General features: G+C 34.2%; 1 protein-coding gene across 1 annotated transcript in view; it reads right to left on the bottom strand.

The window, feature by feature from the left end:
* TRDN (triadin) overlaps positions 1-24,303 on the bottom strand; it is a 379,865-nt gene that overhangs the window by 18,000 nt on the left and 337,562 nt on the right. Inside the window, exons 33-38 of the mRNA XM_034669079.1 lie at positions 23,416-23,436; positions 21,625-21,651; positions 20,828-20,866; positions 20,425-20,460; positions 19,590-19,634; positions 15,925-15,948 (exon numbers count right to left, since the gene is read on the bottom strand). Coding sequence (XP_034524970.1) covers positions 15,925-15,948; positions 19,590-19,634; positions 20,425-20,460; positions 20,828-20,866; positions 21,625-21,651; positions 23,416-23,436 — 192 coding nt within the window. The remainder of the gene's footprint in view (positions 1-15,924; positions 15,949-19,589; positions 19,635-20,424; positions 20,461-20,827; positions 20,867-21,624; positions 21,652-23,415; positions 23,437-24,303) is intronic.

Here is a 24,303-nt window from a genome sequence, read left to right on the forward strand (position 1 = left end):
TGCTTCTTTCCTCTCCCACTCCCCCTGCTTGTGTTCCCTCTCTCGCGGGCTGTCTCTATCTCTGTCAAATAAATAAATAAAATCTTTAAAAAAAAAAAGAATGAAAGTATTATCCTGACTTTCAAATTGTAGACTCCATCCTTTACTTATATAGAAACTTATATTAAAAATAAAAACTTAGATTCAAAAGGAATCACAAGTATTAATGAATCCATTCTCTTATCAAATTCAGACATCTCTCCTGTAACAGAGTCACATGGGAGGTCTTGTCTGCATGGCTACCATTTCAATCTTTTAAACATTTTTACGTCAAAGTCTGGCTTTTGTATAGCTGTTTTATACTTATTGAATTAAGGCTACAGACACAGGGGTTCTTAGAGAACTATTAGTTTATGAAAACAATGAAATTATCATGATAAAGAGGTCTAAATTTTGTATTTTCAAGTAGTGCTTGGATCTTCTCATTAACTGAAGGGATTTCTTCTTTGTCTCAATTCCACAATGTGCCTCATTTCACCTAAGTGTCTGTTCCAATACTTAAATATATATATATATATATATACATTTATAAACATATAAATGTGTATTCTGTGACTGAGTGTAATGCCCTGAAAAAAAAATCAGAAATTCTCTTTCCCTTTGCCTGAAAGTATTTGTTGAGCTCCAAGTCTGATCTCCAGCCATGCATCAAAAAGAGAGTCAGAGCGGGATGGGACTTTAGGAAAGTTCAGGAGATAAGTCTGTGTCTGCATGGAGTCGAGGGTAGCCTTGGTTCTATCAGGCTGAAAACAGATATAACTTAGACAGCCAATATGTTGGCATAAAGGAGACTCTGTGTGTTTGTGTGTGTTTATATAACATACAAATACATATGGATATATATTAATATATGTGGGTATATATTTATATAGCATTGAAATGAAAACTAATTAAAATTTGACTGGAGGGGAATACTAAGAACATGAAAAAATGTGGAGTCTAGTCTCAGTTCAGTGATAGGTATGGTGTATAATTGCATGTATTTTTATTTTTTTAAAAGATTTTATTTATTTGACAGAGACAGAGAGCGAGAGAGCACGAGCAGGGGGAACAGCAGAGGGAGAGGGAGAAGCAGGCTCCCCCTGGAGCAGGGACCCTGATGCGGGGCTCAATCCCAGGACTCTGGGATCATGACTTCAGCCAAAGGCAGACATCTAACCGACTGAGCCACCCAGGTGTCCTTACATGTATTTTTAAATACATGGACTTTATAAATGAATTAGCAAATTTTATACTTAAAATTATTGATTTATTATTCTCAACAAGCAATCTTATCTTGGTTCCATGTCTTATTCTCCATAATGGTAGTTCTCTAATTTTTGGTTACAGAAACCCTTTACAATCTTAAAGAATTAAGGACCCCAAAGAACATTTGTTTATGTGGGTTGTATCTATTGCTAATTAATGTAATAGAAATTAAAATAGAGATTTTTTTTAAACGCAAGGATCCTCAAGCAAACAACTCCTTAGTCATAAAAGCGATGATGTTCTCATGTGCCATTTAGCCTTTGGATAATTCCACTGTATACTCGTGAAAAAAATGAGAGTAACAAAGGTAAGTAATGGCCGACTATTAATATGTAAAATGTTTCAGACCACCTGAGAGGATTTTGGAGATCTCAGAGACCCAAAGACTATTACATTGAGAAATGCTAGTCTAGAGGAAGAATTCTATCTCCATGAAATAACCAACATATTACCAAAGGAAATAATTAAACATAAACCTGTCAAAAGGAAAGGTAATTATTAAAACAAAAAAAGTTCATTAGCCATATAAACCAATAACAAGTCAAAATATTTGAGAAAACAAGACAGTAAAAGTTATCTTTTGAGGGGAAAAAAAAACATCTTATTTCTCTGACACAGAAACAAGTAAAACAATGCAAATATAAGCAAGATAGAGACAAACCAAAACTAGATTCTTCAAAATAAGAATTATTATAAAGGAAACAACTGATTGTATTTCCAGCTATTTTTTTATTTTATGGAAAAATTATTACATACAATAGCAACCATTTCTCAAATAACTAATACTAATTTTGCATTAAAAGAGAAATTTTAAACTAATTTGAAATATACAGTGAATGTAAAATTTTTAGATTTAGGGTTAGATATCAATTTCTTGCTTGCTTGTTTGCTTTCTCTCCCTTTCTTCTTTTTTCTGTATTAAAGCTATCCCTCCTAAATTTGGATAACTGGAATAAATTTAACATCATTATCACACATATGCATATTAATTAATTAATTAATTAGAAAATTATATTTACAGTGGTTTTTAAAGGTTGTTGGCATCTCAGTTCCTTCTTCATATAGAGGGTTTAATTCATCATGCGTATTTTATGATGTATTCTATGTGTTTATAATATAAAAATATCTGAAACTGAATCAGTAATCAAAAAACTCCCAACAAACAAAAGTCCAGGACCAGACAGGCTCCACAGGTGAATTCTACCAAACATTTAAAAAAGAGTTAGTCCCTAATCTTCTTGTACTATTCCAAAAAATAGAAGAGAAAAGGAAACTTTCAAATTCATTTTATGAATCCAGTATTACCCTGATACCACAGCCAGATAGACACAACACACACACACACACACAAGAGAACCACAGGCCAATATCTTTGATGAAAATAGAAGCAAAATTCTCAAAAAAAAATAGCAAAAAAACAAAAACAAAAACAAAAAACTAGCAAACCGAATCCAACAATACATTAAAAAAATTATTCACCACCATCAAGAGAGTACAACCTGGGGGGAGAAGCAGAGGGAGAAAGCAGACTTTGCTGAGCAGGGGTCCCAAAAATGGGGCTCCATCCCAGGACCCTGGGATAGTGACCTGAGACAAAGGCAGACACTTAACTGACTGAGCCACCCAGGCGTCCCTAAGAAACAGACTCTTAATTATAGAGAACAAACTGATGGTTACCAGAGAGGAGGTGGAGCGATGGGTGAAATTGGTGATGGGAATTAAGAGTACACTTATCATGATGTGGGGCACCTGGGTGGCTTGAGATCAAGCCCCACGTTGAGTCAGGTGCCACACTCAGTGGGGCGTCTGCTTGAAGATTTTCTCTTTCTGCCCCTTCCCCCACTCACATGTGTGCTCTCATTCCTTCTCTCTCAAATAAATACATGAATCTTTAAAAAATAAAAAAAGAGTACACATATCATGATGAGCACTGAGTAATGTATAGAATTGTTGAATCACTATATTGTACACCTGAAATTAATATTACTCTGTGTGTTAACTACACTGGAAATAAAATTCAAAACAAAATAAAAGACCAAAATACAAAGATTTTCTAAGGGAACTTAAAGTAAATAAGAGCAATGTATGTAGCAGCAAAAAAAAAAAAACAAAAACAAAAACAAAACAAAACAAAAAAAAACTTAAAAAAATGCTTATCTTTAATTGAAAACAGCAAAGAAAAAATAAACAATTAAATAAAGAAAAAATAATTTAAAAATGTCAAAATTAAAATATATTTTTAAAAAGATCAGTTTAGTTTTACAAAGTGTATATTACCTTAAAATTTTCTTGTAGTTTATTCATTTAGGAAATTTCAGCAACAATAACTACAATGAGCTCTTTTTCTGTGCAGGTGCTCTACTAGGTACTTTACATATGTTTTCACTTAAGTCTCACAAGACACTAATAGGTGGAATATCCTCATTTTCCAAGAGGACACTGAGACTCAGGGGATTTAAAATATGTTAAACAACACATTTTTAAAGTAGTAAAAGAAGGTATAAAGCTAATTTTCTAGAACTTCTAGAACCTTACTCTTTCAACTAAACTTTCTATCTCTACTCTCAGAGCACTTTGTTATGTGCCCTGGAAAAACCAAAAGTACAATGCTACCTGGAAGTAATTTGCAGTCAAGCAGAGAAAATGAACCAGTATCCAAACAGATAAAAGATATTACGGGTTGAAAGGCAGTATATGACAATCCTCAAAATAAGTGTGAGATGTTTTCAATGGTGGAATGGTCGCTTCCTCCTACAGAGATCAAAGAAATTTTCTGGAAGCTATCTTGTGGGAGATGGGCCTTGAAGAATCATGATGACCTGGAGATGGACTGTGAAGGATCATATGACCGGAAATGGGAAGAAAAATCCAGGAAAAAGGAATGACAGGATGAAAGGATGGAAGAAAATCAGGAACATGGAAAGTTGAATTGGTTTGGTATCTCCCAAAGGTGTAGACAATGATTACAGAAAAAAGATTTAAAATGTAGTTTAAAACTGGATCGTACAGGCGTTAGACCCTCACACTAAGAAATGTAGAATGTACTCTAAATTCATCATGAGGAAATATTGAACACTTATTGTATAAATGGCCCCATCAATTTGAAGTTTTGGGGAACTTAATCTATGCCGTAGACATGAAATGGGATGACAGAAATCAGAAAGGGACAGGCTGGAAAGTCACTGCAATAAGGAGAAATAGTAAAAGCTAACATGACCTGAGAACTGAATTAGAGCCAGACACAAAGAGTAGTGATTAGTCAAAGTGGAACTTGAAGTTTTAGGTCTAAGTGACTGAAGAATGAAAATCATATGGCTATTCCCTTTAGGATTTGCAGGGGTTGAGGGATAGGAGACAGAAGGAAGATAAGATAGGAAGGTCAGTCATGAACCTGTGCAGACAAAAGGTGAAGCCGGGAGTTGAAAATGTGGAGCTAGAGCTGATAAGGGAGGTTAGGCTTCAGAACAATTTGGGGTCTTATCCACAAAGAGGTGGATAGCAAGGTGGGATGACCCCACTGAGAAAGAGTGTGAAGGGAAGAAAAGAGAGCTGAGAGGGAAGAATTAATCCTCTGGAAAAAGAAAAAGCAACAGAAGCCCACACTAAACAAATATGAAAAAAAGAGTCCGACATTATGAAAACCAAGAGAGGAAAACATTTCAAAAAGGACGAGAGACTAACAATGTTGAGTGCAACAGAGACTGGGGAGAAGTGAGAAAGGTAATTAAGCTCAACAATTAGGATGTCTGGGTTGAGCTTTAAGTGTGTTACTTGAGGAAAATGTTGGAGGGCAATACTCAGGTTGCCCAAAGAATTGGTGGGAGACTTATTTCAGAAGCGTGATTGTGAATGAAAGCAAAAGTACTTCAGGAAACAGAAGGCACAAGGAAAATTTCATATGAGAGAATAGTTTGAAGATGTTTGCAGGTGACGGGAGGAAGGTTTCTTAGAGCAAGAACTGAAGATGCAGGATGGAGGGAGCCAATGTAGGGGGAGGCAAGAAGGGACGGGGTCAAGGAGAAACACGGAGTGATAAATCTTGGCTAAGAAGCAATGCTTCCTCTTCTGAGCATGGGAGCGTAGGGGTGGGTAAAATAATGGAAAAGGTTAAAAGACATTGTAATTTGGAGAGAAGAAAAATTTCAAGGAATCCACATTGTTGGCATAGATTGTGAATTTTATTTTTCTTGTTAAAGATAACATTTCCTGTGTAGTGGCCAGCCTGCTCTGTGTACTCTTAGCAAGCATGATAAATAAATAAAAACTACCTAAATAATGCATGCATGTGTACCAGCGGTTATTGCGTGTTTATTTCTACCAGCAATCTGTACTGACTTGTGCAGATTTTCAAGAAATACTTACAGGTAAACAGCTGGGATCCTAGAGCATTGACACAAAAGTAACTTTGCATGGATTTTTTTTTTTCATTTTTGCTGCTCTTGTTTTATCTAATTCACTGCATCACTTTGTCTCTATAGAAACACCAAAAGCTTTAAATTATTTTCTCAATTGATTTGCTGAATTATGTGTAAATGGTTTGATGGAATATTACATTCTGAGAGTTAACGTATTTTCAAGAAATCAGAAGAATCCATGGTAGTTCAAAGCAGCAGCTGATAGCCAGTTTATTTTCATTTTCAGGTGTGAAAATCTCCTCTATACTATTTTTTAAAATGATCACGAGTTTTAAAGAAGGTTAACTGCTACACTGAGCAGTATCCACAGAATTCTTGAGATTGACCTCAGGGGCTAATAAAGAATGCAGAGACAGTTCACATTGGGAAGTTTGCACACAGTGAAGCCTAGGGTGTTCAAAAAACGCATGCAATCCTCTCTGAGTGTCTGTCCTGTCAGTCTGAGGATAAGACACAACTGTCTTGAGGGCAATGTCAGAACAACTTAACATCATCAATAAATGAAGGAGGCCACGTTGCTGGTACCCAAAGACGAATAATCAACAGTGACAAACATTTCACCAAATGTGCCTTCTACACAGACTTTCTCTGAGGTTCAGCAAAAGAAGTGATCAGAGGAGGTAAGCCCAGCAGCTTGTACCTAGTTAGAGGCTTCCGCCAAGTTACTGCTCCATTTTTTGTTTTCTCCTGAAGCAAAATTTCCATGAGCATAATCACTCTTGCTCTAAAAAGTGGGATTGTTTTATATCCACCCCAAAATGAAAAGATGTTTTTTCTTACTATGATTTTATCTTATCGCGTTATCCAATTTGACACAAAAGCTTAGAAACCTGTTCCTAACTAGGAAAAGTAACACAGCCTGCCATAATCATTACTGTCACCATCATTATCATCATTGCCCTCATGGATGCCAATTAATAAATCACTTATTAGACACTGATTATTACTTATGAACCTACTATTTTATCTTATTTAATCTCCCCCAAATTTCTATGAGGTAATATTATTATTATCCACATTTTAAAAATTAGACTACCAAGCACAGAGATGTTATGTAGCTTTCCCAAGTTTACACAGCTTATAAACCAGTTTCCCTGTTATCAGCCACTAACCTGTGATGACTTCTGTATTTCTATCATGGATTTGGTGATAATTTATTTTTAACAAAAACTGCATTGATGTTAGTATTCATCAGCATTCCATTCCAGCAAGTGATCTCCAATAATATTCCACCCCAACAAGGGTCCCCCAACAAAACAAAGCAAAACAAAAGTCAGTCATTGTATAAAATGATCATTTTTAGGAAAAAATATATATCCTGAAATAAGCTTTAAACTAAATGCTATAAGAAGGTATATTTTTCTTAATCAAAGGTTTGTGCGTATATGTATTAACTGAGATGGATTTGTTTTAAAGAAGATGAAATTTAGGATTCTATGATTAAGGATTATCTAAAGTTTTAATAACAAATTCTATACAACTGCCAGAAACTAGAACATCAGAGTTTCACTTTTTAACTTAGACAAGTAAGGCACGAATCTTGTTAAAACAAGATTTGTGGATAACATTAAAAAAGCAACTATTGGACTCTAATTCTAACTGATAAAATGATGGACAATATTAACTATAAAATCATACTTTTTGTTGCAGTGCTGGGCTCAGAGAAGGTAAAGGAACCCTTCAGAATCCTTCTATCTTTCTGAGAGCAGGGGAAAAAAAAGCCCGCTGATACATGAAAGGGTAGGTCACCCTGTGGACAAGTGCTTATATTAAAACTGGAACTCAGAAACCAAATGTGCAAGGAGCAAACTGGGGGCACAGAGGCTGTGAGCCTTTGCTAAACCAAGGATGGTGGGATGAAAATATAACCGCCTCTGGGGATTCTGAAAAGACAGCAACAGCACGGTATTTAAATCTCTTCCAAATCCCCTTGTAAAAACAGAGAGTGAGACCCATGGACAATATTTATAACAAAATGAAATGAACCCTAAAATGCATGTGGGTTGGAACAAACAAATAGTCAAAACCTACCAGGTATTAGTGTTTGTAGGACAGGAAGCAGAGGGAGACAATAGGGAGTCTGAGGGACACTCCAAACGTGGAACCCCCAAACAGCCAGTAGGTATTTCCTGAAAAGTCAGTAATGACAACTTGAGATCATCAGCTGAAACTGGGAGGGGCTTTGCCCAGTTCAAGAGCAGGTGAGCATAAAGGGTTCACCACGAGGTCTGAGTGCAGGTACCTCAAGTACCTGTGACCTTGGGACACCTACGAGCCAGGGCTCACTTCCGGACAGGACCCCACAAATGGTAAGAAACTGCTAGGAGTGGAATAAAAGTTGAGCAGGACAGGGACAATAGAGACAAAGAAAGATTCATTTAGATAAAAATGAGTAAGAGCTCATAATAAAAGTTCTAATCACAGAAAGAAAGAAAACCGTCCTGAGGGAGAGTCTGAAGAAACAATAAACAACTTTACATAACAAAGTACTTCAGATACTGAAATTTTTATGCTCAAACTTTAATATAGATATGAAATGTTTTAAGAAATAAAATATGAATTCAAAAATGAGACCAAGGAATAGGAGATTATGAAAATAACCAGTAAGACTTGAAAAGTAACTATTATAAATAAAAATATAAATTATATAAAATCTCACTGGATGAGTTAAATAAATATGATATAGAGCTGAAGAAATAGTGAACGTATGTTAAAACTGATCAAATTACACTAAATACAGCATAGAGAAATGAGGAGATGAAAAATTTGAAAGAGATCTTGAAAGAAGAAAAGGTGTGAATACCTAACATATTAATATTCAGCAGAAGGAAAAAACGAAGAGATAATATTTGAAGAAATAATGGCTATGAGTTCTCCAAACTGGTAAAAGGAAAAAAAGGACTCCATGTGTCCTGGAGGAATTTCACAGTAAAAAGGAGCTCTCACTACATAAAATATAGTGAACCTGCAGTGGGTCAAAGGCAAAGAGAAAATATTTAAAGAAGACAGAGAAAAAGATAGATCACGTGGGAAGGAATGACAATTCGACTGGTAACAGAATTCCCCTGCCTTTATGGAGAAAGAGAAATCGATACAGTGAAACAATACATCGAATGTGTGCAAAGTGCATAACCAGTGACCTAGATTTTGTGCCCAGCAACAGGCTTTCGGGGATGAGGATGGTTTAAAGACATTGTCGGATAAATAAAAACTGAGAATGCTTTCCACCAATAGGTCTTTGCTCAAGACACTCTAAAGCAGGTGCTGCTGGAGAAGTATGAGGTCGAAACCAAGTCAGAGATGCAAGAGAGATCATAGCGTTAACTCTGAGAAACCTGCAGGGGAAGATAGACACATATGCATGGAAGAAATACTACTGACACAATTTGACATTCAGATTCTTTGAAAGGTTAGAATTAAAATATTGAACAAAATTAGCATGAAAGTCAGCATTGGATGTAATGAAATTTAAATGTTTTAGCATCCTTCTCTTGTTGAGAAGACGGTGTTTCATAGTAATTTTACTTTTCATGAATAGTACAATGTCAAGGGTGACCACTAAAATAAGAGAAATAGAGTGTAGTCTATCCAGATAAGGAGAGACTAGAAAATGAAAAATAAAAACACATTTAGGGAAAAATGCTCAATTTGTAAAAGACAAGAAAAAATATAAAGAAGTGTTGAGAGGGCATGAGAAATATAAAACAACAAGTAAGATGGTAAAAACTAGTTGAAATTCATTAGATTAAAAGTGAAAGTCATTGTACTGGGTAAAATAAAAAGTAAATTTTACCTTTATATTATTTACTAAAGATATACCTGAAACAAAAATGTCATGAAAAGACATAAAATAAAGGCTTGTAAAAAAAGTTCTGATAAAATACTAAACAAAAGAAAGCTGGGATAATTGTAATAATATCAGATATATGTCACTTAAAAAAAGGTCATTTTACTTACAAAAAGATCATTACATGGAATATAGAAGTTATCATGGGGAACCTGGGTGGCTCAGTCAGTTAAGCATCTGTCTTCAGGTCAGGTCATGATCCTAGAGTCTCGGGATTGAGCCCCACGTCCGGCTCCCTGCTCAGTGGGGAGTCTGCTTCTCCCTCTCCCTCTGCCCCTACCTCTGCTTGTGCACTCTCTCTCTCTGTCTCTCTAATAAATAAATAAAATCTTAAAAAAAAAGTTATCCTAAAAAGATAAATGTTCAATTCACCAGAAAGATAAAACGAAGCTTGCATAGAACTTATAAAACAGCTCCTGATATAAAAGTTGATAACACTACAGGGATAAACTGATAATTTTCCATCATAGTGGGAGATTTCAATATAGTTTATTCAATTATTGATACTTCTAATATTCAAAAAATTAATGAAGATACAGGGTAATTGAAAAACAATGAAGCTTGACTCAATCAATATATAATCACACTTCCAACCGTTAGAAAATACACATTATTCTCAATGACATATGGAATATGGAATATTTATTAAAACTGATAATATATTTGTTCATAAGATAGAGCTCAACACATTTTAAAGAGTAGAACATTTTCTCTGACCACTACACAATTAAATTAGAAGCTGGTTAAAAGAGGATGATCTTTATAATTCCAACAGGTTTGGAAATTTAAAAATAAGTTCTAAAACTTCCGTGTAAAATACTAAAGAATTTACTACACTGGAATTAAGATACACTTGCGACTAAATGAGAATGAAAATACTACATATAAAAGCTTGTGGGATGCTGTGGAAGTAGCATTTAAAGCTACTGCCTTATATGCTTATATTAGTAAAGGAGAAAGGTAGAGACTAATAAAATAAGCATCCATGTTAAGATGTCTAAAAATAAACACAGAAAAATCTTAAATAATTAGGAGGAAAGCAAATATCTATTGACAGTAGAATAGATTAAAATGTGTATATTCACAAAATAATATACTATATAGCAGTAAGGATGAATAAGCTATAACTACACTAAACACTGAAGAATCTGAGAACATAACATTAAGAGAAAACATCAGAATATGTCCTATAATTTGATATATATGAGAGACCAATATGTGATAAAATTAGAAAAAAAATCACCTTAATTAGTTTGAGATGACATAAATAAATTGATTTAGACATGAAGTAAACACTAGTTGAATTCAATCATTTTAGAAAAGATCATTAATTTAATTATTTATAGAAGGGAATTTGGGATAATTATGGATTCTTGTGTTTAAGAATTTATGAAAATTAGTTTTTTTGCCACTAGTTTATAATTTTATATTTCACAGACTCACTGATAGTTTGTCTTAAAAAGTGAAATATTCTTTCAAATAGGAAGTACATACTTATTAGTAAATTCTGGCTTCTTGAAATTCTTGAAAATTTTTCAGTGCAGGGACATATAATCAATGCAAAATAGGTCACACTTTTATTATGACAAATGATATACTTTAGTTATGTTTAATTATATTCTTTCAAAATAAGTCTTTAACCTAAGTTATATCAAATGTGTACACTACGAAATGCTATGAACCTTTACATCCTTGTTTAATTTTTACCTAGTTCTTATATTTTAGAAAGATTTATTTATTTATTTTGAGAGAGAGAGAGTATGCAGGTGGGGAAGGGCAGAGGGAGAGACAGTCTTAAGCAGACACCACACTGAGCATGGAGCCCGGATGTGGGGCTTGATCTCAGAACGCTGAGATCATGACCTGAGTGGAAACCAGAGTCATAGGCTTAACCAACGGCACCACCCAGCTGTCCCTCCTTGTTTAATTTTTTTTCTAAGATTTTATTTATTTATTTGACACAGAGAGAGACAGCCAGAGAGAGAGGGAACACAAGCAGGGGGAGTGGGAGAGGAAGAAGCAGGCTCCCAGCAGAGCAGGGAGCCCGATGCGGGGCTCGATCCCAGGACCCTGGGATCACGCCCTGAGACAAAGGCAGACGCTTAAAGACTGAGCCATCCACGTGCCCCCCTCCTTGTTTAATTTTTAAGCACCTTGTGCTTATTTAAATTTTCAGACAAATTTAAAAGTAGCTTAATTCTGATATCTAAAATATTCACCAAACTTTAATATTGATGCAAATTACTTATTAATAAACCATATTTATGCAAAAAAGAAAAATGTTGAACCAAAAAATGAATAAGTGTTTTAAAAGTTAGAAAGCTTTACAAAGCATATCACAAATATAAGTTATAAAGGAAGTTGTCTTAAACATGGAAATCCTTGCTATATTTTGCTGGGCTTGAGTTTCCTTAAAAAGTAATTAACTTCTAGAAAAGATTAAATTTTAAGTATATCCTTGAAAAGTTAAATTCATTATCTTTGATATCAAAATTAGATCCCAGAGGCTTTATGATGATCCCAAACCTGTCTATGCAGATAATTTTGGTGAGTTGTTAATGGCAAAATGCTCACTATTCACATTCAGAGAAAAATGTTACAGAAAAAGATGCCAAAGTTAAATTTCCACATAGAGTCATCTCAAGAATGTTGTTACTATATCACTTCTTCAAAATACTTATTTTAGGGGCATCTGGGTGGCTCCATCAGTTAAGTGTCTGACTTCGGCTCAGTCCTGGGATCAGCTGCACACTCAGTGCTTGCTCTCCCACTGCCCTTTCCCCTGCCTGTGCGTGCTCTCAATCTCTCAAATAAATAAGTAAAATCTTAGAAAAAAAAAAAACTCATTGTAAGGGGAAAGCCAACCTATCTTTACTTAAATGTTGACTACCAGACAATAAAAACAAAAGAACTATAGGTTTCTATAAAATTTTTTTCCTTGATACCCCACACCCATTGTTCTAAATACGATGTCAATGTCTCAGCTATGTCAAGAGCCTTGAATTACTCTAGGTGCTAGTCTTCCCTTGGCACCATTAGCCTTTTAATAATGTATGTTTTGCATGGTGCACTGGGTGTTATACACAACTAATGAAGCATCAAACTTTACATCGGAATCTGGGGATGTACTGTATGGTGATTAACATAATATAATAAAATAAAATTAAAAAAAATAATGTATGTTTTCATTCTTCTGTTTTATTTCATGTTTTGCCTTTGGGCAACTTCCTGGGGAGTAATGTTTTTGGATGTACAGTTATTTCTTTTTTCAGAAAAAAGTTTTCAGAAGACTTAAAATATTAATATCAAATGGTTGTGCCATTTAAAATTCAAAAATGTGTTCATTTTGCTTTTAATTTTTAAGGTAATAGATCTTAAATATAATACAATCTAACATCCCTTTATGTCTTCCTCTGAATTCCATAGAAAGCAAGTTATTCATTAAATATTTACCACACCTATAAAAAATACAGAATAAAAATCAAATGGACATTTAGAATCAGAAAGCTACATCCATCAATTAAACTATAATCGTCTGTGAATTATGGAAAATTTGACTTCGTAATGTTACTTTCACTGATGCAATAGAGAGATGTTCATGTATTGCTGATTCTTATCAGTATCTTCTTTATCCCTACAATAAAACCCCAGACAGTTGAGAATCCAGTCCACCTGGATGGTTTCAAGCATCTCAATCAGAGTGAACCAGAATTCAGGAAGTGATACCTTCGTTCTGTTTTATACTGATCCGTTTCCACATATTAACCTTCTCTTCCTTCCCAGCCCCAAAATCTGGAAATGAAGGACAGTCTCTGCGCATCCAGTACCAAAGCAGAAAAACCAGTCTATCAGAGGTAGAGGACTTGGTCCCATCCAGAAGATAAGAGATGCGGGCACTGGAGTGGAGTTAGAGAATGTGGGTTGAAGGGAGCAGTGGCTCAAAGCAAAGGCTATTTGTGAATTCCTTTATGAAAGACAAGTAAATGACTGAAAGATAAACAAAAAGTCTGACCAAAAATAAACACACATGTACATAATGTTGAAAAGGGTTCAAAAAAAGAACGATGGATCTTCAGCTTAATTTATCTTCAGTATGTTTTATTTGATAAATATCTGGAGAAGGTTTTGATGACTGCCTCCAAAAAGGCATGATAAGGCTATAGAGAATATAATCTTCCTATGGGCAGCAACCAATTTATTAATGCATATCATCTCAAAAAATTTTTTTAAAAATTAAAAAAATAAAATGCATCATCTCATGATGTCCTTGGACATTTATCTCCTATAATCCATAAGAAAGAGTAGACATTTTTTTGGTCACGCTTTTCTCTTTTCAGTTACTATTCTTATTTCTTATTTACTTCTTATTTACCCTTATTTCTTCCCAACAATTCCATTTTACTCCCTTCTATAAAGTAAACTACAGTTTTCTGTGGCAGTAAGTCTAAAGTCCTCTAGCCTGCAGGATCTCTACCTCATAGAGCTGTTTCACCCTACATGTCCTTACCTCTACTGCCTTCTGACACTAGCCCTTAACTCCAGCCAACTCGTCTTTTGATGGCCTCTACATATCATGCTTTTTTGGTTGCTGACTTTTGAAATAATATAAAAAATATATATTGGCATCTGCCCTTGGTTCCTGGCATAGAGTTTCTAAATCTCCTGGGTGATGGAAGGGTTTTTGTTCCAATGAGGCAATGCTTGGTGGGCTCCTGGATGGAGGCTGGTCACCAAAAAGACCATGCCATGATTAGAAGCTGGAAACTTTCAGTTATTCAAAGCTAACCATTCTTCAAAGTACAAATTCTGGAATCACCTGCTTCATGGAGTATGCCCTGACTACCTTTGGCTGTAGGGAAAGAGTGTGGAGCAGGATTGTTCCAGAGGGCTTTCCTGAGGATCAAGTGGGAGCTTTGCTCTTGCATCAGTGAGACAATTCTGTGCCCTTGTAATTACTCTCCTTTTTTAAATCCCTGAAGCAAGTTTATGTGGGGTTCTATGATTTGTAGTCAAAGAGCTTTGAATGAGATATGTAGCAAGTACCACTTTTAATGATTGTCTTGTACCATCCTCAATAGTGGTGGGCACAGTGGAAGCACCCAATAACCACTGAGATCTGCTCTGCAATGCAAAAGTCACTCACCACATGGGGTTTTGGGGTACTGAAATGTGACTAGTACCAACTGAAATGGGCTATAAGTGTAAAACACACACAATTTCAAAAAAATAGTGTAAATTATCAATATATTTCTGTATTGATACATAGTGAAATAATATTTATATAGAGTTAAATAAACATTAAAATTATTTTAACATTTTTTAACCCTCTTAATGTATCTATTAGAAAATTTATTTATTTTTTTNATGCAAAAGTCACTCACCACATGGGGTTTTGGGGTACTGAAATGTGACTAGTACCAACTGAAATGGGCTATAAGTGTAAAACACACACAATTTCAAAAAAATAGTGTAAATTATCAATATATTTCTGTATTGATACATAGTGAAATAATATTTATATAGAGTTAAATAAACATTAAAATTATTTTAACATTTTTTAACCCTCTTAATGTATCTATTAGAAAATTTAAAATCACATGTGTTGTTCGNCGATCCCAGAACTCCGGGATCACGCCCTGAGCCAAAGGCAGACACTTAACGACTGAGCCACCCAGGCGCCCCTCTATTAGAAAATTTAAAATCACATGTGTTGTTCGCCTGATTTTACACTAGACAGCACTGATTTAAAATGATGTTTTTTTAAATCAGGAAACATGGGAGGGAAGATTTCTATTTCCCAGAATTTTAGGAGCTTATAGGAAAGTTAAAGTTATCCTGTATATTTAGAATGCCTATCTGCACCTAGATATTGATATTTTAGAGGGTGTTTTCTGAGAGTTTTGTATGTTTACAACACACGAGGTTAGATCCATTCCTAACTATGTCATTCTTCTCGGATATACAATTATATTTAAGTTAACGAACATTGGAAAACATCAGCAATAAAACATTGTTGCTCAGCCATATATGCTCTAGGGAAAATTTTTAGTGATTGCAGGTTTAAGGCAGAAACAGGATTATGTTATTTCATACTACTTCAATCGCTGAAAAAATTCATGTATTTGAATGCAAGTCACTTTAATCTTCAGGCTTGAGGACATGATAAAGTATTTCTGTTACAAGTCATCATTTCAAATAACATAATTTTTTAAGTTTCAACATAACTAAGTTTAAAGGTTAAATTCCTATCAGAAGGTTTAGTATGAAATGACTCAATCTCTGAACACATTAAAAATATAAATATTTTATGAATTTCAGCTGGAAATTTATACCGCGTGCCAAAGAGAATTTATCATCAATATAAGCAGTACTTACTTGATACTCTTGCAGGCTTTTCTGCTAAAAAAGAAAAGAAGAGAAAACAAGTTTTGTTTAACTCAGATAAAATGCAAAGACATTATATGTTGATGGACCACATGAAAGTATCTAACATCTTTGACTTTCTTATTATTTAACAGTTAATGAAAGAATATAACTATTGCCTGAGAACATGGATCTTTGAATATATTAATCGCTTTTATGTGAAAAATCAGAAAAGCTATTAATCATTGTAGATGTCACAACATATTTATGCTTTTTAAACACTCTTACTAAAATCAGCAGGATCTTTGTTAAATTAAGTGTCTTGGTTCAACTCTAATCATAGCTAACTTGAGTAAAATTACTTTGCATGACGTAATTAATCTAAATATTTGTTTAAAGTTTCCAAATTCCATAAAATGTATTATTGAGAATTATTTTCCTTTCAAAGATAATAAGGACAAGTAACCAAATCTTAAAAACCAACATGCAAAATCAGTTTAATTTTTTCATAAAAATTTGTCTATTGGTTTTGATGAGAAACCATAATTCTTCAAAGTAGTATTTTTTTTACATTAAAGTATATGTATGTAGGACAAAAATGTAGTGACATGATTATCCCAAATAAGATAAGAGACATTCTAACTTCTTGAAAAATAGAAAAGATTGGTAACATTTTTCTACTAACATTAGTCTTTTTTTTTTGAGTATAATTGGCACGTAATGTTATATAAGTTTCAAGTGAATAATTGGTGAATTGGCAAGTTTATACATTATGCAATCTTCACCACAAGTGTAGCTACCATCCCAACATTAGTCTAATTTAAAGGACTAGGCTTGAAAATATAAATTTTTAAATGAATCTGCATTACACAATTTAAGACTTGTATAGTTTCTTTTTTTCTTCTTTCTTTTTATTTATTTATTTTTCTTTTTTTTTATTTTTAATGATTTTTTTTATTACATTATGTTAGTCACCATACAGTACATCCCCGGATTCCGATGCAAAGTTCGATGCTTCATNGATGTAAAGTTTGATGCTTCATTAGTTGCGTATAACACCCAGTGCACCATGCAATACGTGCCCTCCTTACTACCCATCACCAGTCTATCCCATTCCCCCACCCCCTCCCCTCTGAAGTCTTCAGTTTGTTTCTCATAGTCCATAGTCTCTCATGTTTCATTCCCCCTTCTGATTACCCCCCTTTTCTTTATCCCTTTCTTCCCCTACCGATCATCCTAGTTCTTATGTTCCATAGATGAGAGAAATCATATGATAATTGTCTTTCTCTGCTTGACTTATTTCACTTAGAATTATCTCCTCCAGTGCCGATCATGTTGCAGCAAATGTTGAGAATTCGTTCTTTCTGATAGCTGAGTAATATTCCATTGTATATATGGACCACAGCTTCTTAATCCAGTCATCTGTTGAAGGGCATCTCGGCTCCTTCCATGATTTGGCTATTGTGGACAATGCAGCTATGAACATTGGGGTGCATATGGCCCTTCTCTTTACTACGTCTGTATCTTTGGGGTAAACACCNTGGTTAAGAGTTGGCTTGTGTATCTTGCTGCTCCCCTGTTGGGGGCATATATATTTATAATTGTCATATCCACTTGTTGAATACTTCCTTTAAGAATAATATAGTGCCCTTCTGTGTCTCTCTCTATAGCCTCTAGTTTAAAATCCAGTCTATCTGATATGAGAATTGCTACTCCAGCTTCAAGACTTGTATAGTTTCCAATATAAACCCAAGAATTACAAATTTACAAAAATTAGTTACTGACAATAAAAATTTTTTCATTTGAGATATTTATGATTTTGGTGATAGTATAGTCACATGCCTCATGTAGAAAATTACAAAATAACGTGTTATTTTTCCCTTAAAAATACTATCACTGGCTAAAAGACAGGAACTTAAAAAAGAATATAATAAACATTTATTGAAATACAATGAACCATCTGTTGAATGAAGGAATGAATAAGAATGTGCTTATATTCTCAGCTGGCTAAGGGTTACTCTTGTGCTTTCATATATAATAATTTGTCCCGTGTATTCATAATATGAAGACCTTGGGGGCGTCTGGGTGGCACCGCGGTTAAGCGTCTGCCTTTGGCTCAGGGCGTGATCCCAGCGTTATGGGATCGACCCCACGTCAGGCTCTTCCTCTATGAGCCTGCTTCTTCCTCTCCCACTCCCCCTGCTTGTGTTCCCTCTCTCACTGGCTGTCTCTACCTCTGTTGAATAAATAAATAAAATCTTTAAAAAAAATAATATGAAGACCTTGGAAATGATGGACTCCAGATTGGTAAGAAGGTACTGTCCAACCAATATCTAAATCCCTTGTGCAGCCCTCTAGTTAATAGTTTGAACAGACCACTCCCTTGGAGACAAAGTTCCATTTCCATTTCCATTTTACCTTTGGGCTGCTCTGATTAGTAGAAGGCTTCTTCTATGTGTTCCACGGTGTGATGGGGTGGTGAACTGTGATTGAATGAGTTCAGTTGTTAAGTTTTTGGCGTCATACTGGAGCCAAATCCTTTCTCTACCGTGTAAACTTTCTGAGATGTTAGACTTCCTTCATCACACTTACCTCATCTTTAAATTGGGCATGATAATTGGGCCTGTGCTGAGGATTAAATGAACTAATTATAGGGAAAGATGTTATCAATGAGCTATTTAAGTAACTGGTGTCTTCTCATTCTTCTGGCTGATTATCTTAAAAGATGCTAAGCAATATTTTAAAAGTTAAAAAAATAGAAATATAAAATTTATTCCCCTATATGCTTCTACAAATTTGGTTTGTTCTCATTCTAAATTTTACCCTCTAATATTACTGATAATTATATGTCTAAATTACTACAACTATGTGTCTAAAATATATGTTAAATATGTCCTGCCATTTCAGGTATCCATAATACAGTAAGCAGAAAGAAGGAACCAGTGAAAAAACAAGACTCATTCCCCCTCCCCACACACTGGAGTTCTACACTATGAATGAAAACAATTGCTCAATTATGGCATGTTTATTTAGCATCTAAAATTAAAACATTTAAATCTCATTACGTTTTGAATTAATTAGATTTGTTTAAAATTATGTCACCCAGACTACATAATTCAGTTATAACATCCATTTATAGTTTTTTGATAATATCACCAAAATAGGTCATTCTCATTTTAGGTAAAGGACATCTTCCTGCCATGCACATGCTGGCATTTTCCCTCTATCCACCACTTTTTGCCTAGGTGGAATTAGTTTAAAGGGTCAACTTTAGATAATAAAAAATATATTTGTGATACTGGCTATATTTATATAATACATAAAATAATTCTCAGCTCTATCTGTTTTTACAACTATATCATTTTTTTACCTTATTATGCATATTATGAAAGCCCTTTGTAATAGAGAAATTTATCTTCTGGTATGTACTGGAATATTTTATTGATTGTTTATGTTGTTAATACTCTGATTTCTTCACATTTGCTAGTTTTCCATTGAAATGTAAATCTCCTGCTAGATTTCCTACCTGTCCACTTCCTCTGCTATTAGCAGAAGTGTATAAACACCAGACTTCCTTGCTTTAAAAAAATTTGGTGTTGATATTAAGTGCAAACATAATTTAGGCACCTCCATGCCATCTTAGCATTTGAATATTTACAAAGTTGATTCAAGATTACCTTTTGTCACATTGTGTGATTGAAGACTTTCTTTTCTTGTTGAGCCTGTTGATAAGGAAAATGTAAATTAAACTATGAATTTTTAAAGGGAATTTTCATAAAAATTTTGGCTCACTTCAACTAAGCTTTGGGAATATGGGAATAATTTAAATATTGTAAATATTCTCTCAGGGTGATTTAAAGAAATGTTCTCCTCTTCTGACACTTAACAAACATAAATGTCACCGGTAGAGGTTGTGTTGTTTGCATAAACAGAGATTAACATGATTGCAGTGATTACAATATTTAAATTAAGGAGAATCCATGTATGATGGGTCATTCCAAGTAATTGAGTTCAGGGATAAACCAAGAAGACCAACACAAACAAACAAACAAAACCAACCTGTCTTATTATTAATAATCTTTTTGGTATGTCTAAGAATGCCTTCCTCTTGTTCCAATAGAATATTTCTTTGATAAGTAAGGCCTTTTTAAGTTTTTCAGAGAACTACATTGAAAATCAGTGATTATCATATTATATTTTGTGGTTTACCAAATAAATACACCCAGTGTTAAGAAAACAAGCCACTTTGTGATGCAGCTTCTGAACCTGTTGTTCTCCAACCACACACAGATGCACACTGACAGGGACTGGCTGGCCATCCGCTCTTCCTTTGACATGGCCATTACCACATATTCACTGGTTATTTTCCACATTTCTTCTTTTAATCACACTAGTGCTCATCATGTCCACAAATTAAAGTTTGTTTTTTTTTTAAGTATATAAATAAGCCTCGACTCAACTAGTTTGGCTTCAGGGCTTTGCATTATGCTTTTCCATCTTTTAAAAAATTACCTTTTTCTTCTTTAAGATGTTTCATTTCTGTTTTTTCTGTAGAGGAAAAAAAGGTAATTTTGAGTCACATACCATTAATTCATAGGTTTTCCTAAGGTTTGGAATTAAATTTTGTGTAGTCAATATTCACAATTTAGGCATTATATGAAAAGAATTCTATGTTGTTAATTTAGAAAGAGCAGAATCTACATTTCTATTTTCTCTAGATATCTAACAATAAGGGATAGCTACACTCTTGCAAGGAAAATCCCACAGTGAACTGCAATTCTGATGCGTGCTTTAAAATCTCTATCCACATTTTCCAGAGTTGTTTTTAAATGATGTAATTTGTATAATTATGTATTTTTTATTTCTGCATTTTTACTGTTAATTTGGTGTACATGTCTGTAAGTGTCATCCTTACCTTTACTTTCTTTTTCAGATTTTTCAATTTTCTTCTTCCCTAGGGGAGGAAATATAACAACAAGAAATCATCAGTTTAAAAACATGACTTTCTTCCTCAATCTTGAAGTAAACAGTTGGAGGTGGGACTTAATCCCATAAGTGGAGGGGGTCAGGGCTCTGCATTTTCAAGATGTGAAGGAAGCTCCTGTGTGTGAGAACACACGTATTTTTGTTATGCTTGGTTATTTGGCTTATACCCAGTTACATGGATGTCAGAGCCCCCTCCCCTTTACTTTTTGTCTTTGTTTTTATGCACTTTGAAGGAAAGCTAGAGGAGGCCATGCATTTGTTAAGTGTAAACTAGTAACAACAGGACAAACACCCAAATTTTCCATTGTTATCTTTAGGATATGAGAATTGAACTGGTGCTATGGATGCTTAATAAGTGAACTCGAATCAAAACAATGGCAGTCGTAAAATATCTCCAAGTGAAAAGCGAACACATGCTTTTCAAAACAGTTGCAGTTGATTGACGATTTCTTTAACTGTAGTTATCAGACAAGAGGGAGAAGAAAACCAATACGTAATGAGTGACAACCACGTATATAGTGGAAACGTGAGCGTATGCTATCTTATTTAATACTCATAACGAGCCTTTTGGGAAGTCATTTTGTCTGTCCTACAGATGAGGAAACCGGCAATCTGAGCTGGTTAAGGGATTTTCCCAAAGTTACACAGCTAGATAGAGACTCAAATTTACATACAGATCTGTTTCCACAGATCTGTGTTACCACCTTTGGGAAAGTAAATATTTACCTGATTCTGTGACTTCTGATGTTTCCTCTTTAGGAAAAAAAAAAAGAACATAGTAGAAAAAGAAAAGGAAAGAATAGTTGTGCATTTCAGTAAAAGACAATTGAGCTTTATCTCCAGGTATTTCCTGTTAAATTCCACTAGTAATGGCAATAAACACATATGCTCAAAATGGCAAAGAAACACACTAGTAACCAATATCTCTGAAAACTGTAACTAGAAATCTATTTTGAAATTAGAACCGCTCTATAAACCAATCTAAAATATTCTATGCCTGTACAGTAGAATTAATTGAGTTGAAGTCCTTCGGTTGGTTTTCTTAATTACAAATTGCAAATTATAAATCTCTGCTTCACAAACTTTTAACTTGATCTTCATATATGCATGCATGCATTCATTCACTGAATATTTATTAAACAACTTCATGTATAAGATGTTATACTAAATGCAGTGGGTCGGGTTGTGGGATGAGGTTGAAAAATATCACAGAAATAAATTCAACTCACAAGTGACTACTGTCAGAGTAGTGAGACATGATATAAAATGCTACTTATCTTTAGTCTATGGTAATACAAAACCACCCTCTTTTTTTGTTCTTTTAGTTAACGCATACACCAATAATATTTTAAAATATAACATGGCAGGTTTTTAAAAATATATTTTTCCTCACTGTTCAGTTCAAGTGAGAACATTTTTATAAACCTGATCCATTTAATTATCAGTCTTCTATAACTCTCTAGAAGCTATATTCAAAATTCAGAAAAATTGATTAAAATATTTCATAATAATGAAGATGAAAAATGAATAACATTTCATAAACAAAACAGTATTTACAAGTGATTATGGTGATACTTCATATCAGCATTGTAGTTTTGACTTTCAACACTTAATTTTCGCAATACTCTTCATATCTGTAGCAATAATAAAAACTAAATGTACTAGAGATATTCTCCAACCCAAAGGCAACATTTAATATTTTAACATCAAATTCAATTTGAAGAAAATTGTAGCTGCATTTGTAAAGAATCTGTCATGATACTCTTAAGGAACCAGGTTATTCCATGGCATTTAAAAACTTTAGATACAACCTTTAGATGCACTTTTGTTTGAAATGCACATACTTTTACCCCAGGTTAAATCTGGGTCATAATTTAACAGTATTAGATAATTTTGTTTTTATGAAATTACATAAAACTTCATAAATTTTCAAAAATTGTTGCATTTGTATTGCTGCTTGGAATGTCAAAATAAAACAGAGATTCTGAAATGCTAAAAACAACTTACCTTCAGGTTTTGAAAAAGTAAGATAATAAAAGTCTAATGTGCTAAGATTCAATAATTGGAGGCAGGTATTATGTTTTCTAAATTTTTCTTAACCCAGCAGTGACTATTAGAGGAGTCTCCATACTGTGTTTACTCAATACATCCTAACAAACAAATGGGAAGTACATAAAAGAGAGATGAAACCACTTTTTTCCACACAGGCATGAGTTATCTTGGTAAATGTATTAATTACACAGGCATGAAAACAGGAAACATTTTTGGAGTTCCCTCACATATCCTGGTACAGTGTAATATCTCTCATAGGTGCTCAATAAAGAGATGTTCAAGGATTAATGAATACAATACTCAATATTCCTTATCAATCAGAATCCTTTACACAGGTGATGGCATACTGGCTATTGCGTGAATAAACATACTGTCTCTTTTTTGGCTGCAGATACAATGCAAAGAGATTATAAAATTAAAGTAATTAAATAGCAAATTCTTAAAATTTTAAAGTGGTATACTCACTTGAAGTTGGTTTAGGCTTGTCTAAAAAGTAAAGAAGAAAAGAAAACCAGAGATCATTTTCTACCTATAGTCCTTTATATTCCTATTTCTGTCCATTTTAGTTAAAATAGGAATAGGCTAAACATATTAAAATGAGCAATAGAAAATGCATTTTGAATAATTTTAAAGTTATATTCCTAATGAATTCCCTATAGAAGAAATGATAAAGCTTTCAAATATAGAATCTTCTTGGTCTCTTTATCCCTATGAAACCTTATCTTTGATTTAATGTAATATGAATGCTCACAATAATTTGAAAGCCTTACTGTTTCTGAATAGCATAAAATGCATATTCTGCCATCATCCTTTCTGAATACATTTTAATATTAACTATTTGGTCTCCCAACTCAGCATTTTAAATGAAGAAGTTGATTTTATAAACTCTCAGGAAGAATGAGGGCACCTGGGTGGCCCAGTAGGTTAGGCATCTGACTCTTGGTTTGGGGTTCAGGTCATGATCACGGGGTCCTGAGATCTGGCGCTGCACTCAGCGGGGAATCTGCTTTCTCCCTTCCCCTCTGCCCCTCCCCGTGCTTGTGAGAGAGAGCACACTCTCTCTCTCTCTCAAATAAAATATATCTTTAAAAAAATATTTGGGGCACCTGGGTGGCTCAGTCAGTTAAGCATCTGCCTTTGGCTCAGGTCATGATCCCAGAGTCCTGGGATGGAGTCCCACATCTCAATCCCTGCTCAGTGGGCAGTCTGCTTCTCCCTCTCCCTCTGTCCGCCACTCCCCCTGCTTGTGCTTTCTCTCAAATAAATAAATAAAAATCTTTAAAAAAATTTAAAAAATAAAATAAAATCTCAGGAAGAATAAATGAGTGGTAGGTGAAAAGCACAAAACTATAC

The sequence above is a fragment of the Ailuropoda melanoleuca genome, chromosome 10 (assembly GCF_002007445.2).
Source record: "Ailuropoda melanoleuca isolate Jingjing chromosome 10, ASM200744v2, whole genome shotgun sequence".
In the NCBI taxonomy this organism is placed as follows: domain Eukaryota; kingdom Metazoa; phylum Chordata; class Mammalia; order Carnivora; family Ursidae; genus Ailuropoda; species Ailuropoda melanoleuca.